The 15,996-nt window shown below is 39.0% G+C and overlaps 1 protein-coding gene across 2 annotated transcripts; it reads right to left on the bottom strand.

Moving 5' to 3' along the window:
• Positions 1-41: 41 nt before the first annotated feature.
• On the bottom strand, positions 42-15,234 carry LOC143358374 (carbonic anhydrase 2). Of its 2 annotated transcripts, none has more exons than XM_076795469.1 (7): positions 15,023-15,234; positions 4,766-4,807; positions 4,222-4,383; positions 3,126-3,379; positions 1,939-2,187; positions 772-1,171; positions 42-616 (listed from the first exon to the last, which is right to left on the bottom strand). In XM_076795469.1, the coding sequence occupies exons 1-7, from the start codon at positions 15,063-15,065 to the stop codon at positions 570-572; spliced, it is 1,197 nt and encodes a 398-aa protein (XP_076651584.1). In that variant the 5' UTR covers positions 15,066-15,234; the 3' UTR covers positions 42-569. The 2 variants fall into 2 exon arrangements, with proteins under 2 accessions (XP_076651584.1, XP_076651585.1); XM_076795470.1 differs by having other exon boundaries at positions 1,951-2,187; positions 15,023-15,233.
• Positions 15,235-15,996: the final 762 nt, after the last annotated feature.

A 15,996-nucleotide genomic window follows, 5' to 3' on the forward strand; every position in this document is an offset into this window, starting at 1 on the left:
CTTATACAACTAATCGTTATATGTTGTTATGGCAGCAGTAGGAACTGTCGGATAAACATATACCAATAAAAGTAGTCACATTTAATAGAGTACCATTATTTTTTCCAACTACAAACAGACACAGAAATCAATCGTTTTAGTCCTGTTTCTACAGAAATAGTAGCACTATAAAAATCCAAAAATTACACGTCTGGTATCTCTCTGTAAATCAGTCAACATAAGAATGATAGTTTCAATCAAGTATAAGCTGGCTCAAAATGTACATACATGTATAGGGGATCTCTAAAACACTCTTACAATTAATTACTAATAATACACACGCATAAATGACAGTCAAAAATAAAAAATTTTATATCTTATTGTGTGTAGTCTACTATTGCATAGCCTTGAGATTATTCAATGAAATGTCTGCGCAGACATTTTCTTTAAATACGAATGCCTCTGGGAATATAAATAATTACATTTCCGTAATGATACGTATTATGTACATACTTATTCAAAACTCATTTACTTCTTATATTAAATAGCGTATTTGTAGTCAAAGTCATTGACTAGAGACTCTCAGCACGTCATTGGTATGGCAAAAGGAAACTAAGTCCAAATACAAGGACAAGTGCTGCAACAGAAATTGAACATGACATGAGTTTTGTATCGAGTCTTCAGGTATATTACTAAATACGTAGAATAACTTATACCATTGTTTCGGACAATACCACTAAATTATTCTGTTATTTAGGAAATTGGCTATTACGAAGATAATGGAATACAAACTCGATGTGCTCCATATTCTTCCTTGACCAGAATGTTGGCTATCCTCTTTGTCTGACTTCATTGTGTCGTTAGTAGCTTCCTGAGGAGCAACAGTCATAGGTTTCGCAGTAGTTGGTGGGTTTGTTGGCTTTGGAGTTGGTGGATCTGTTGGTTTTGGAGTTGGTGGATCTGTTGGTTTTGGAGTTGGTGGATTCATTGGTTTCGGAGTTGATGCAGTCGTAGGAACGTTAGTCGCTTGCATAGTTGTTGGTGCATCTGTAACCTCGGCAGGTTTAGAAGTCTCAGCACTTCCATTGTTGATATTACGGAAAATAATTCTGTCGTCCAGTGGCTGCACTGGACGATAATTATGCGTCAGGTTTTCACCATCAGGAGCCTTAATACTGCGAAAAACGGCCAACTGAAAATAAACCTCGTTAATGAGAACAAATTCCACTTCATCGTAGGACACAAAGTGGTGTTGTGCAGAATGTTGTTGCGCGATAGTTTTACCATTTTGTGTGTGCACTGACAGTGCGTATTTTCAAGAATATACAACATCGAGAACACTGAAGAATACAACAAACTAAGAGCTTAAAAATTGCGTCTTCTTTTTTATAGAAATATCGAATAAAATAGAGAGCAATAATTATAGTCACAATTCGGTTACCATGATATTTTAGTAGTTTCTAATAGTGTAAGAAAAAGATATATCAAACAAAATATGCTTTGTTGTATATAATGTAATGAAATTTTTCAAAACTGTTATACGTATGCAATTTCTTCGTTCGATATACTTTTGTTTGAAACATTTTTCAGTTGAACTGTCAGAAACAGCCTAAATATCATGGCAAGTGATTTGCGGACCATGGATACAATTTATATTGTAGCAACTGTCAAGACCCTTAGAATCACAATTAAAAATGAAAAACATCGAGCCTTAGTATTATAATTGAAAGTGCAAGACTCCGGAATATTTTCTTTGTGATTACATAGAACATTCAAGCTTTCTTCCAGTTTGTGCAATTAACTCGACAAAAATATTTGTGCAAACATTCGCAAATTACCGATTATTATGGATTTCGAGACTGAAAGAACGGTAACTGGAAGTTGTATCGTGTTTACCAACCAGCTCCTGTAGGAGTTTCGTTAGTGTATTTTAAAAACAGTCTGCACAAACCTACACACCTGTCTGTGTACCTGGTCATGGGATATTGTCTGCGGCTGTATGAAGTCGATCCACTGTACAATCTCGAGGCATGGGGGTGTAGTCAACGACCCACTGTACGTGTAATAGTCCTGCGATGCCATAGCATTCGGTGCGATCAATTTGTTTAAAATATCAGCGTCACCTATCGTCACGTTGCTGCCGACCGTTGCTATTTCCGATATTTGTGACACAATCGTATCGAAATTCGGGTTCGACTCGTTCGTAGCCTGTAACATGTATATTTTTCCAAGGATTTCTCAAGATTGAAAATTCGGGGAAATGGAACCGATTATCAGTCAGAATCAATAAGCGCGTCTGATCGAACGCATTTGTCGAAACGTAATCACGATTCTGTAAAAATAGAAGGAGAAATTCCTGCATCGGACAATGTATGTTTCAGCGGCTCGTAGTCAAGCTCGAAATCGTGCTCTTTAGAAACGTTTTCAAGTTCATTTAAAATAACTGCAACAACACAAAAGAGATAACGCGCGGACGTTACAGTTAGCGAAGGAAATCTAATTAACAAGAGTAATTTGACGCGGAAAATCATATGCATATTCATAAAAGGGGAAGTTCTCGATGTTCTTTTACGTTTCAACATTTTTAACGCAGAACACTCTAGGGTAAGAAATCCGATTAGTGTGCCTGTATTAATTACACTTATTTTTAAAGCATAATGAATATTAAAATATATCTCTTTACTAATATTCATTATGCTTTAAACCTAATTATAATTAATATAAAATATTAATATAAAAAGAAAATTTGACATGGTAAGAAAATATCATTTGGACTGTTTTCCTTCGGTCTCCTCATTTTTTACGTAAAATTGCATTCTTACAAACTTGCATTCCGACAGTACTCGGAATGTCTGTTTAAAAGTACAGTCGTAAAATACGCAACGTTATGCGAGCGAAGAGAAAATTTATTGACCGGAAAATTCAAATTACTTTTGAAAAGACGGTCGCAACGCGCGTGTTAAACTTAACAGTAGCAATTAATATACCAATATGTTTTCCCTGGACAATAATTTTTTGAAACAGCTATAATGTCGTACCAACGTACTAATTGTATTCCAATCCAGGCAATTGTTTTCAGTGTTAGTGGAAAGCTTGAGCTAGATCGATTTGAATCTGAACAGTTACGCAATACGTTTAATGATTACCTGGTATAAAAATGCCAGCACGGTGAGGCCGTCCGGATGTTTCAACGCTTCGTCTGATGACTCGTAGGACTTCTTCCAGAAAACCGCGTGAAGCTCCATCGAAAACGAATGATTGTTAATCAGATCTTCGGAGCCTTCGTCATCGCTTTTCCCCCAATGAAAGTGTAGTTGTTGAAACACGTAGGTGTCATTGAGGGGTCCTCCTTGTACCATCGGGACGTTCACCGGATCCTGATCGGTGCTCCGAATCATCACTGAAACAATGATTCATGATAACTAATTGTGGCGAACGATCGCGTAACTCCGGTCCGATACGTTCTCGGCTTTTCAGGCTCTTCCGATACAAAAATGGGATTCTCTGAAGGTTCATCGCAATTGCGAGAGAACAGCTATGACGTGCAATGATCAACGTTAATTCACAGTTACTCAAGGATAGGAATCACGTGAGACGCGCGCATAAAACAATTAAAGTGATTAATACGAATGTGGACTAATCGCGCTTGAAAATTCGTTCTTCCCCGGAATACTCGAATAAATTCCGAATAGCCTCCGGATATTTGCGATGCGATCTGCTTTCTAGGAATACTCAACACTTGAATACACATTGAATATATTATTCGTGTTTACGATCATTTTTGAAATTCGATAATAGCCTGAAATATTGCGGTGGTGCCAATCACTGCGCCTATATTAATTATACTTATTTCTAAAGCACAATGAATATTCAAAAAGAGATATTACATTTTCTTCGCTAAAATCAGTCTTTTTTAATATTCGTTGTGCTTTAAAAATAAGTATAATTAATTGAGGCACAGTAATTGGACCCCTTACCGCGTATTGCAGCAACTTCGAATATATTTTTATTAATTGAATTCTTAACAGTTTCGCGCGTTTCATCTTTCTTCTACTGTGTACGATTTTAATTGATAATTCATCGTTCGTAGGACTTATTGTTTCCCTAGAATGGCGTCTCTCTGAGGGATATTTTGCTTGTAATTTGAAATAGGTAATTGCTAGCCTCTGCATGTCAAGAAACCCAACTATGGTGACGCGATGACCGTACTCTAGTCAATATTTCAACCTTGCTGGTTTGTACCTGTGTGCCCATTGTTCGACATGTAGGCCGGGTGAGGGTCTTGGACGTTGAAAAATTTTAGCGGCGGGTAACTGGTGGTTCTGACATCCTTATCCTCAATGTCAATGGGGGATTGGTATTTCCCCAGACAAGTCTTGTAGCTGTCGCCCCAGTGTTGCGGACCTGGAAAGCGGATTTCGAAAGTTCCCTTACACCTCCGTCAACAAATCTTCCATCGACATTATCATGCGACTCGTACAAACGTTTCGAAGCGCACACAAGTCAGTTTAATGGTTTTTCTTTTACACTGTTATTCAATTTCATTCTAAGAATTACTTCTATATTAATTCGTCAAGATCTAACACGGCCTGTAAAAACACAATTCACCCTCGGAAAACGTAATTGCGATGGCTGAATTCCAAAAGAAGAAATTCCGATACAGCCGGAAGGCTATTAAAGCGAGACTACAGAGTATTATCATAAACACATCAATAAATCACATCCTTCGCGGGTGAATCAATGCCCAATCATTCAGTATTTACGGAAGCATGTATAATTAACTCACCGTGATCTCCGTCGTAACCGAAGTCGTCGCCGTTCGCGTAGTCTGAAAAAAAAAGACAGAACGGACGAGATGATGAAAGTAGCTAATTAACACGATACCGCGAACATCGTCAAACAAGTTCTGCAAACGAGGAATAATATCACTTTCGACAGTGCAAGTCGAAATTAATCATTTCGGCGAGTATTCACCGGCGGATCGAAACGTGCCGCTAATTACAACCGTGTGCATTCGGGGCCTCCGATAATCGTGCGAACATCGTTATACCGGGGTTCGTCAAGTGGAGCATTTATGGATGCAACTCGACGGAAAGAAAGGATTTCGCAGGATTTACTTGTATAGATGCCGTAATTGGCTGGGAGGAACACAATTGAACGGAGTCATGATAGAACAAAGACCGCGTGTACCCGTTTTTCGTCAATGCTGCACGATCATTTATTGCGATGTGATTTCTACGATGATTCTACGGTCAAAGTGGCTCGCTGTATGCACGGTGAAAGTTGATTCGCGAAAGGTACGAACGCGCCGCAGCGTTGCATTCGTCTCGTCGCAGATGAATTGTTCTAGCCTCCTGATTAGTGACCGTTGGTCGTTGAAAAGTTTTCAAGTCTAAAGATATCGATTTGTTGCTCCGCATAAACGCGATTACAGTTAGCGAAACGTTACCTCCTCTATTGACTATTTCAGTTGATACGTCCCCATCGAACGGGCCGCTGAATTATACAATACAAAACTGGTTCAATGTATGCAACGAGGACGGACCTACACTATCATACAGCAATAATCTCTGTCGCATTGTGCGCGAACATTCTGTTAGCGGAGATGCAATTACCGTACAATTATAATGTAATCGATTTTTCATTAGTACAATTAATACTGAAATTAGTGGTACGAAGTCTGGACAAAGTAATTTGGACTTCTTTTTAGTTGATAATAAATTAGTGTACCGAGGATACAGACAATTGTGCGAACCATTGAATCTCCTTGTTTCAAAAATTATTGTCTATACAATCATATAAATTGTTTCGCGAATCTCTATTTATATTACAGTTCGAAGATACATGTATAGATTTCGGAAAAATCTTACGCAGGCGGGTGCCACGAACTTGTTGTTCGTGGCCTTGTGGGTGTTACGGAATTCGATAAGTTAAAAATATACCTCATGAATCTTTGTTAAATTTTTTATTAAGCACGCTTAAACTTCCTCGCTACGTGTACGCATGAAATGCATAGATTTGGAGTATTTCAGGCAATTAAGCCGAAAGCTTCCCGCATTGAAATGCTCTAAATTGATATAGCAATGCACAAATGCAGTTATGAGCACCGTTACAGAACAATGTGAAAGTACCTTACTCGCTGCATATGCGAAAAAATATGTTCAAATCTGTTTACATAATGCATTTCAATGAATTTCACCTTTTAAACCGCAGCAGATGGTTTTGCTTTGCTGGTCAGAATTATTTTTGTAAAATTATACAACAGGCAAACCGTGGTAGAACTAACATTATTGTGGAACGAAATGGGAGGAATGCGAGACTACGAAGTTGTACGTCGAAGTAAATTAAAGCCTTTCAGTCAATGTCTTTAAGTAAAACTGCCGGCTGAAAAAAGAAACCTTGGACATTCATTATATACGAAGAAAACTAGGAAGAAAGCAGCCGCCTACAATTCAAACCAATCGTAATCATCAAACAATGGGAACAAGGGGTATAGATACTTCGTCCATTTAATTGGAACTATTTTTCTAGTCCCAGGAAACTACACAGAAAGTCGATAACGGTAGAGCCTATAGGATTATCATACTTCAAAACGAAAAAATAACAAATCGGAGAAAGAAGAATTCATTTTCGAACCAAACAATAATATGTCTAGTCTTATAAACAAAGGAACAAAGCAACAAAGAATAAGAAGTCGAACTAATGCAGTTCGTTACCCCAAGTTGGAAATACCATTAGTACCTGAAAAAGGAAAAATAATTGTATGAACAAATGGAAGTGTTTCGATGAAATCATCAACCGAAGGAAAACCTTGCAAGGAAAAGCGAAGGAAAGAGGAAGCCATTTTCAATCCATTGCAATCATCCGCAAACAAAGCGGATTACGAATTATTCATCATTAGATTGTGGATTTTATGCGTCGCGTCAATTCAAGAATGTTGTTTTATCGTCGTCAAGTTATCGCAATTATTAAAATAAGTACATAAATGCATAAAAGATCAGCAGTCCGCTTACGATCCATGGAGTACGTTCGAAGTGTCTAATGTTTATGCATTAAATCAAGTTTCTCTATGGCGGTAACAAAATCGGAAACAATTTTTTATCAATAAAATAAGACGAAAAATTGCCACGACTTTATACAAAATATTGCTCCATTCGAAAAGGTCCCTATTCATTTACTGTAAGTGGGACCTCAATGCTTTACATTTATTTACGGCGGTAATAAAATTCAGGTGTGTTTGTAAAACAATAAGAAAATATTGCCCCATTAAAAAAAGGTTCGCATCAATTCATAGCAAGCGGGGCACGTATGAAAACAGTTCTTAAGCAGGTATTGCTAAATAAGCATTACAGTTACCCGCTGGGCAAACAAAGCAAAGTATGGATAATTTATGATTCTATAGAGCGGGAGTTCCCAGTGAAAAGCGGAATGGTTTTCTTGTTCACGAAAGACGCGTACCCCGATTACCGGTTAATGAGTCAGAGCCCCTATCCACGAAGACAAATCGCGTCGCCGTGGTTCCAGCTCCTACGCAACCATACTTTACCCATACGCATATGCCCGACACGTGCTCCGAATGACGACGGTTTGCTTAGGACAGGGACATTGTTTCCGGGGAAGACGCGGCTGCCAAGCGGGAGGTCCTTTCAACAACGACGCTACGTTTCGAGGACTATAAACTAATTTAAAGCGAGTATCACCGTGACGATCTGACGTCAACGCCGTCCTTTCCGCACGCGAAATGTTTATTGCCGCAAATATACGCGGTGTACGCAGGTAAACCGTACGACGTTGATCCAAGGATGACCATCTGGAGACGAGGACAGGCACGTCGCGCGCTCACAAATTTCCTTCAACTCGAAGATAACTCGGAAGTGACGTTTTTAATGCGTCCATTACACGACGGCAACTCGTTCTCTTATAATTTCGTCAAGTTACCAGCCGTTTATGGCACACGGTTCCGATCGAGACTAAGATTGAATTGTGAACCTTTGTGCGGGCTCGTTAGACTAGCAGTGCAATTTCCCTCGTAAATTATGGTTTATCATACGATTAACATTTTGCGCGCTCGTTCGCGAAAGTAGACGCTGCATGATTAACTTTGTCGAACTGGCTCTTTTTTGAAAGGCGAATCGCAATAAACTGGAGCGAAATAGAAATTTCTTTTCTTTTTTAATATGTTCGATACTACTCATTTATTTGTCATAAATGCATAAAATCGCGGGACGTGACCGAAATTTTTAAACATTGCACTTTAATTTCACCCAGATCTGAAAACGCTGCTGGCACGGAAAATTTGATTCGACTTTCCCAACGTTCGTGTACAAAAATTGCATAAATATCCGCAGTCTAGTTGTAACATTAAGAAATCCACAAAAAAAGCTTAGTATTTTTTGAAAATACTGTTTTGAAATATCGCGCGAAGAAAGTTTTGAAACTTCAACGAATTCCAGAGAAAGTGAATTTATCGGCGACGAAAAGTGATTAATCAGGCTGTACGTTCAGCCGCCATCGAAACGATCTTATTGATGGTCGTTCATTCGAGAGTGCCATTTTCTATGCAGTGGTCTCTCCTGTTGTACAACATACTGTTGAATAATATTTTTCATTTTAGAACCGGTCGCGATTCGATTACATAGTTTAATTGCACAAAGACAAGGATCCCAACCGAAATGCATTCGCGGAACGATGGCGACACAACTCGCTGGAGTTAATGCCATCTAGAATTTCATTTATCATTTAAGAAGGAAGGAGTTCTGTTACATTTTTCCATGACTCACGCATGGTGTTTCAGATACCTACGGGAGATTGTACCGTCCGGCCGCGTTCCCATTATTAACGTAATTGGAATTGTAATATTTCCGACTTTCAGACCTGCAATTTATTTGTTGATCCACGGAACCGATATTCGATATTCGCTTGTTGTGCTCATTGATTTCTCTAGGCGTCACCTCGTTGCAAGGCTGTTCGTTTCATTGTGACAGTAAAAACTTTCATTTATCATAATCATAGAGTCTTGCTCGTAGTTTTCCATATTTCACGTCGTTTGGGGACAACGCGTGACGTATCGACTCCATCGATTGTATAATGAAGGTATTTTTTTAAATAACTGACTAATTGTCAGCGCCACGCGAACGGGAGTGTACAGTTTGCGCTCGAACTTGTTCGAGCATTTCTGTTGACAGTCGGATGTTATGTTACTCGAAGTGACATGGCTCGTCGATGTGGCATTGATGGTTAAACTTGTCCACACCCTTCCCGAGTTACTTCGTTGCTCGCCGACTATACACTAATTACAGCTGAGGACAACGATAAAAGTACTGGTCTGCTGCAATCACAGTCTTTAAAGTATAGCTCGCGCAAAGCCACGTGAGCTTTATAGAATTCTAAATGATCGTCAAATCACATTGTAAAGTGTCTATATTGTCGATTGAACTTCTTCGCGACATTAACAAAGTTCGCGGTTCGAAATAATGGAATAATTTAGAAAGACTCGAATTCGTTTGTAACGTCTCGATGCATTACCGTGAAACAAATAAATAAATTAGAAGCGGTTTGGACGTTTCGAGTGGCACCGGAATTCCCGGTAGCTTCTGCTGATTGAAATATGCATAACTTTGGCTATAGTGACTTAACATTGGGTACTCGGTTATCCGGGGCTAATGTAATATTTATACTAAAAACGACATCCGAAATGGCGCATCGAAGTTCCCAACTGCGTTTCAACAACGGCTCAGAACCAATCGGCGCGTATGCCGTTTTATTTTTATATGTGCGATTCGTGATCGCGCGTGCCCATGACCGTTCTGCGTTCGAACATTAATTCGTCATGGACCGTGTTGGTTACACTCGTGTGCGGCGTTTCCAATGTTTAACGATGTTATAGTTCGGTGGACTGTTCCCATAAAGCTAATAGCATCGAAACGGAAATAGTCAACACTTCGGGCAAATAGAACATGATAGAAACCGTACAGTTTGTTCGCCCGATCAAATCTCTAGCCGGCTCTCTTTACGCGGAACTGCTATCTTTAGATTGCGAATTTCAAAAACTTGTGGGAAACGCAAATAAACCGAAACCTTCGGCGAGCATTTTTTATTTTTAGCGCAAAGTTCTTCGTAGAGAAGGCACGTTTTTATCCAGCTCCCTTTTTACTCAAGCCCTTCTCGTAAATGACTCGTATTCATCATCGAAAGATTCTACCGCTATAAACAATAATATGACCAATGCAACTAGTGAGAGTCCATTTATCCGCTATTACGAATTTTAACCTTTATTAGATTCTAATTAACGGTTTGCCAACAGAATAATCTCGAAAGAAATTAATTGGTTGTATCATTGGCAGTGACTCGAAATCGTTATTACCATTGAAAGATATTATTAAGTACCTGTAAATCATGAACTTTTAAAAACTATTAATACCCACCGGTAAAAAGAAATATTCTTTATGTGGTGGCTCTATAAAGAATTAATGATCTGCATTGCATTGAGCTTCGCAATTTACTAATTTTATTCCAATTAAGTAGACATTACTGTGTATTATAGTGTATTATACTATATTCCATTAAATTATAGTATATTATACTATATTCTACTGTATTATAGTATATTCTAGCATATTATAATCTACTCTAAGTATCCAGTAATTGTCAAAGATACGTCGTTGTAGGTGTGCGAAATGAAAAACAATATCGAAACTGAGATTATTATTTCAAAAAGGTGAACATTTCAGAGTAGCATTGTTGAAAAAAATTGATCTGGGAAGGAAACGATGTCCGTGGCGCGTAATCACGGAAATTTCCCGCGATTCGAGCGAGATGCGCACGTACCCGAACGACAATTAATTTAGTTATCAAGCTCCCCCACTAATAATCTGCTCGGATCTGCACAGAACTCGACTCGTATTTGGCACGAATTTTTTTTTTGTTCACGGTGGAGGGATTGCGCAACACATGGCATGCAGCAAATCGTACGAAATGTTTTTGAACGGTGGATATCTTTCCGGGGCACGTAACTTCAGCGATAATGGTGCTGGAGATCTAACGCAGCGATTCCTCCTCATTATGATCATCCTATGGCACGTCCTTCCATCGGAAAAGCAGACGTAACCTCTCGCCGAAGGATGTTACTCTTTCGATGGCGAATTAATGGCTATTGTACTAATCGCAGCTTTGTTCCCATTCAGACGTCTCCATCGCGAAATTGATGCAAATTTGATACACAGATTATTCACCAGAGAGGGAGAGAGAGAGGGAAAGAGGTATGACCCAACAATGATTTGAGCATGTACTTTTGTCAATTATATTAGCCAATGCTTATTTTGATAGTTGCCTAACAATAGAGGATGCATCCTACAATGAAATCACCGACAAATTGGTCGGGCAACACGATATCCTAACTTTGTGATATTTTTTAGGTTTGCTATATCGTGTAATATTACGTGGCAAGCGAGAACTGTTTCAAAAAATGTTTCTAATTAACTGAAATTTTCGTTATCGAGGTGTATTCTTGCTGCTTTCATTTCTCGTTGTAAAATACATGATTCGACAGTTCAGAAGAGCAAAGCACTTTATCTCGAATGAATGCGATCGTCTGCAAACGATCGTGTTAAATGTGCAGCACGTACGTTCTTATTCATCGAAATTTATTATCAAAGTCGACTCTTGCTTTCTTTCTATCTTGTTATGAAATAGGTGATTCAACAATTCCCCGGGTGCAAAGTACTTTACATCTTACGAGAGCTGTCCGCTCTCTTGGTTATCTTTTCAATGGTACTCTGTTTGAACTCCGTTTATCTAAACAAGGTTTGCTCATTTCCAAATGATCTCATCGAAACGAACAGGCACGGACAGATTGGGACATTTCTGATATCCTATTGTACAGATTACTCTTTTCTCGACATATTCGCATAAACAATCTACCATTTGTCGGAGATCGACTCTGTGGATTTTACGCATTTCTAGGAAATAATTTGTGGAAAAATTTTAATTCGTTTTGATACATCTGAAATTGTTACGAGGGGAAATGAATTTTTCCTGCCAGCAATTCACACGGATTTTTCACCAATTAACACGATTACAATTTACACAGGGTGTCCCAAAAATATTGTACTTCCTTGAGAAGGAAGGTTCCTGAAGTCATTTGAAGCAACTTTTTCCTTTGCGAAAATATTCTCCGCGGCTTATGTTCGCGAGTTATTCACAGAAAACGCGGACCAATCAGAACGTCGCCGAGTCCGATGTAGCCGCGCTCCGATTGGTTCGTGTTTTTCGTTAATAACTCCTGAACAAAGTCACGGGCAATATTTTCGTGAAGGAAAAAGTTAGCTCAAACGACCTCAGGAATTACGATATTAAAGGAAGTACCATATTTTTGGGACACCCTGTCCTGTATAATCGGGGCTCCAGATAAAATCAGGTTCCGTCGATCCAAAATCTTCACCGACATCGCAATGTACTCAAAGTATCAACCAGCAACATTACTCCTGAAGCTACTTTATCACAATGAGATTACGCGAACTCCCAAAGAAAAATCGGATCGTTTTAAGTAATTTATATCTTCGTAGAACGACACGAGGCAATCGGTGAGAATCATCGGTTAATCCTTTAATTGGCTAAAGGGTGCCCACATCTAGGGGCTGAAACACTGGATCAACAGAATTGTGATTTACGATCTCCTCTGCCAACAAAAATGGCTCAACTTTTACAGCGGCCGCTGCTAATCAAAAGATCCGCGACAATCGCTTCACGATAACGAGTATACATTATATCTGCATCATTGTCGAAGTGAGTAAGAGAGAGAGAGAGAGAGAGAGAGAGAGAGAGAGATATATCGAAATTTGAAGTTTTATGACGGCAACGAGGTGCGGAGCCCACAGAATTTCTAGAGCCACGGTGATGAAATCCTTTTTTTAATTATGTTGCGTAGGCGATACACTATCTGCGCTTAATCTAGGCAGATATCGTGACAAATATTGAATGGCGGGTCCTATTGTCGTCGGTTCAATTTGCTTCGCGATCAATTTCACGGTGCGAAAAGGCAAAAGGCCGGCGATCGACAGTTTCGATTTCTTAAACGGTAAATTGCGGTAATTAACCCGAAACTGGCTCCTCGTCGGCACGCCGCGCCGCCGCGCCGTTATATCATCCCATTCTAAATTCTAATCGGCGGATTAGATCAGCCCCGCGATTCCGCTCCGGTTCCTCTCGCGAAGAAAGTCAAGCTCGAAAGTATAATTAAAGTTCGCGGCGTCCTCCCGTTACGTAAATTTCTTCCCCCCGAATAGTAAAAACTTATTTTTATCGGCGGCAACATTTGTTTATGTGCAGCAGCAAATCGCGCACACAGGTGCAGTCAACGTTGCGTAATCCCGTCGCATCAACGAATGACACTGTTGCCGAAAGCTGATCACAATGATCGAATAGTATACTTCTACAACGTTCTATCGCGATTGCATTCCGAACTGTCCGTCGAATATAATTGCATTTCGAAACGAACGGAATTGTGGCGCGCGCGAAGAAGACTATGATTGATTTTCTTTCGCCATCGATGGACTTGTTTTTTCTGAATCATTACCCGGCGTTGCACTTCTGCTCAGATGATTATCAATGATGGATGCAAAAAGTGCGTAATGCGTGCGCGAGCATCAGTTCGACCTTATTGCTTTTTTTGCCATTGAATTACTTTAATTGTTGTCATTTTTTCGCCGGACGGTGTCGCGTCAGCTGGAAGAAACAGCGTTTGTTGAAACCGGTGTAATTTATGTAAAAATGTATTCCCGCGTAAAAGATAACGTTGTCTTTTTCCAATCGTTCGCGTCCGTGTGTTTCCGATAATTTATGTAGTTTCAATGTATTTTAAATATATTATCTCCGATCGTTAATCATTAATATCGTTCTTAATAGCGCTGCGTTTTTAACGATCGTTAATGACGAATAGGACTATACCAAGTTTCTGTGCGTAATTGTTGCTCGAATTATATTTTAATGATTCTATAAAAATGACAGTTATTGCTTTGAACGAAATTGCAGTGCTCGCAGTTACAATAATATAACGCGCTGTCGGGCTTTCCCTTTTCATAAATTTTATATAACGGTGGTAGTTCTCGGCCTGACGCGCGCATTTCCGGATGGAAATCTTCAACAATGCTCTAATGATCGTTTACATGCCGTTTCTATATTGCAAGAGTGTGACCGAGTTATCCAATAATATGCATCGGTGTTGCCGACGTGTCCCTCTATGAATCTTAAAAGGTTTCGTGATATCAATAATAAGTGTGATTAGTTTGGACACTGGCGACGACACTGATAACGGTTATCAATACGTACGCGTTATTATAATTCAATTATCGTCGGATTTTTTCTCAATCTTCGCTCCGTTTCTCCGTTTAATCTCACAGCTGGGAATTACATTTTAGCGGCTCTGGATTATATGCATAAACATTACGGCAGTCGTGTACAATTACAGACATTTGTGCAAATATAGAAACAATTATTTAGAAATGATAGACGGAAAATTTTCTCAAATTTTTAAATTATATTTAATAGTTATTTTAGGTTTGACAAACGCCGCGATAAAAGAAATATATTTAAATAGAGAGTAGTTATCTGTAGTTGCAATAACATAGTCAGCGAGTACAATTTTTCACTTTACTTTAATTTTTGTTAATTCTTCAGAACTCTTTCAATAAAAAAAAAAGAACTCGCTCCTTCCTGTCATTTATATTCTATAGCACTTTCTTTCCCATACAATTCACAGTCTACTGACAAACTTGATTTATTCGTATAAATTATAAAGAAGTATTGACTTTTTCGATTGATCATAGGTGTAAATGTAGAGAAGAAACGTTGACATTACAAAAAGGAGGCCAAAAGTGGTGTGCGATTATCTAAATATAGCATTGTGTCGTCGAAAGTAATTTAACCGAATCCACTAATTGTTAAAAATCATTGAAAAATTCCGTTCGCCGTTCTTTCTAACGGGAAGTGTACACGGGAGTTGACGTTCGTTTTCAATGAAAAATTCAAAGACGACGAAAGGACTTACTGCACAAGAAAAGCGTTCCAAAAACGAGGATCAGAAGAGTCATGGCTGAACGGGGAGAAAAAAGGGTTCCGCACTTTCTTTCACAAGAAAACAAAACCTCTTCTCGCACTACCGGCACTGACTCTCGAATGTGCTACCTTTGAAATGCGAATACTCTGTTACGGTCGGTGGTCAAGTGAGCACTGTCGGCTGCTTGCCGGCTATGTTAAATAAGAGTCCACCACTTTTATTTCGCGGTAGCCTATCGACTCTGGACAAATTTCATAGCTAGCGGAGATGAGACTCGCCGGCCAGGTCAGCTGCGTGATCATGAGAAACCCATCAATGGGATAGTAATCTCGATGGTGTTGTTTCCCCGTGACTCACAAAGGAACTGCGGTAACCCAAAATCCCCGATTCTTCGAAACTAAGCTGGTTCCGGGAAGTCCTCTATAGATATCTAGCGGTTCCTTCAAATTTTTTCGTTCTTCGGGGGAACACGCACCATTCCCACCTCAAAGCCAAGCTTACAACATAATAATTTATTAAAACGTTGTAGTAAAAATATGAGACGCGAATAACTTTTTCCCGTATTTTTATGTAGCATAAGGCATACAATTTTTAAGCTGCATGGTTCATTAAGGTACCTTTAATATTCTCGATCATCAGATGTTATGCTTCTAAATGTTTGCGTATGGCGAATCGAAAAGAAAATGTTCTAATGTAAAAAATCTATCAGTAAATCCTTGTCTTTTAGTCATTTTGGTCTTAATTTAATCTGTAAAGTACACTGAAAAATTGTTCATATTCGTTAAGACGATCGGTACATACAGAGAAATAGGAGAAAACGAATTTTGGTGTTTCATTTTAGTGTTTGAGATGCAAAAATGAAACGGAAGCATAAAAAAGGTAATTACGTGTGCTTTATCGAGGCGGTCCACAGTTTCGAGACGCAAACAAAGTTCCCTCTTAATGAATAATTAAAATACGTAAAA

Source organism: Halictus rubicundus, chromosome 10 (genome assembly GCF_050948215.1).
Source record: "Halictus rubicundus isolate RS-2024b chromosome 10, iyHalRubi1_principal, whole genome shotgun sequence".
Taxonomy (NCBI): Eukaryota; Metazoa; Arthropoda; class Insecta; order Hymenoptera; family Halictidae; genus Halictus; species Halictus rubicundus.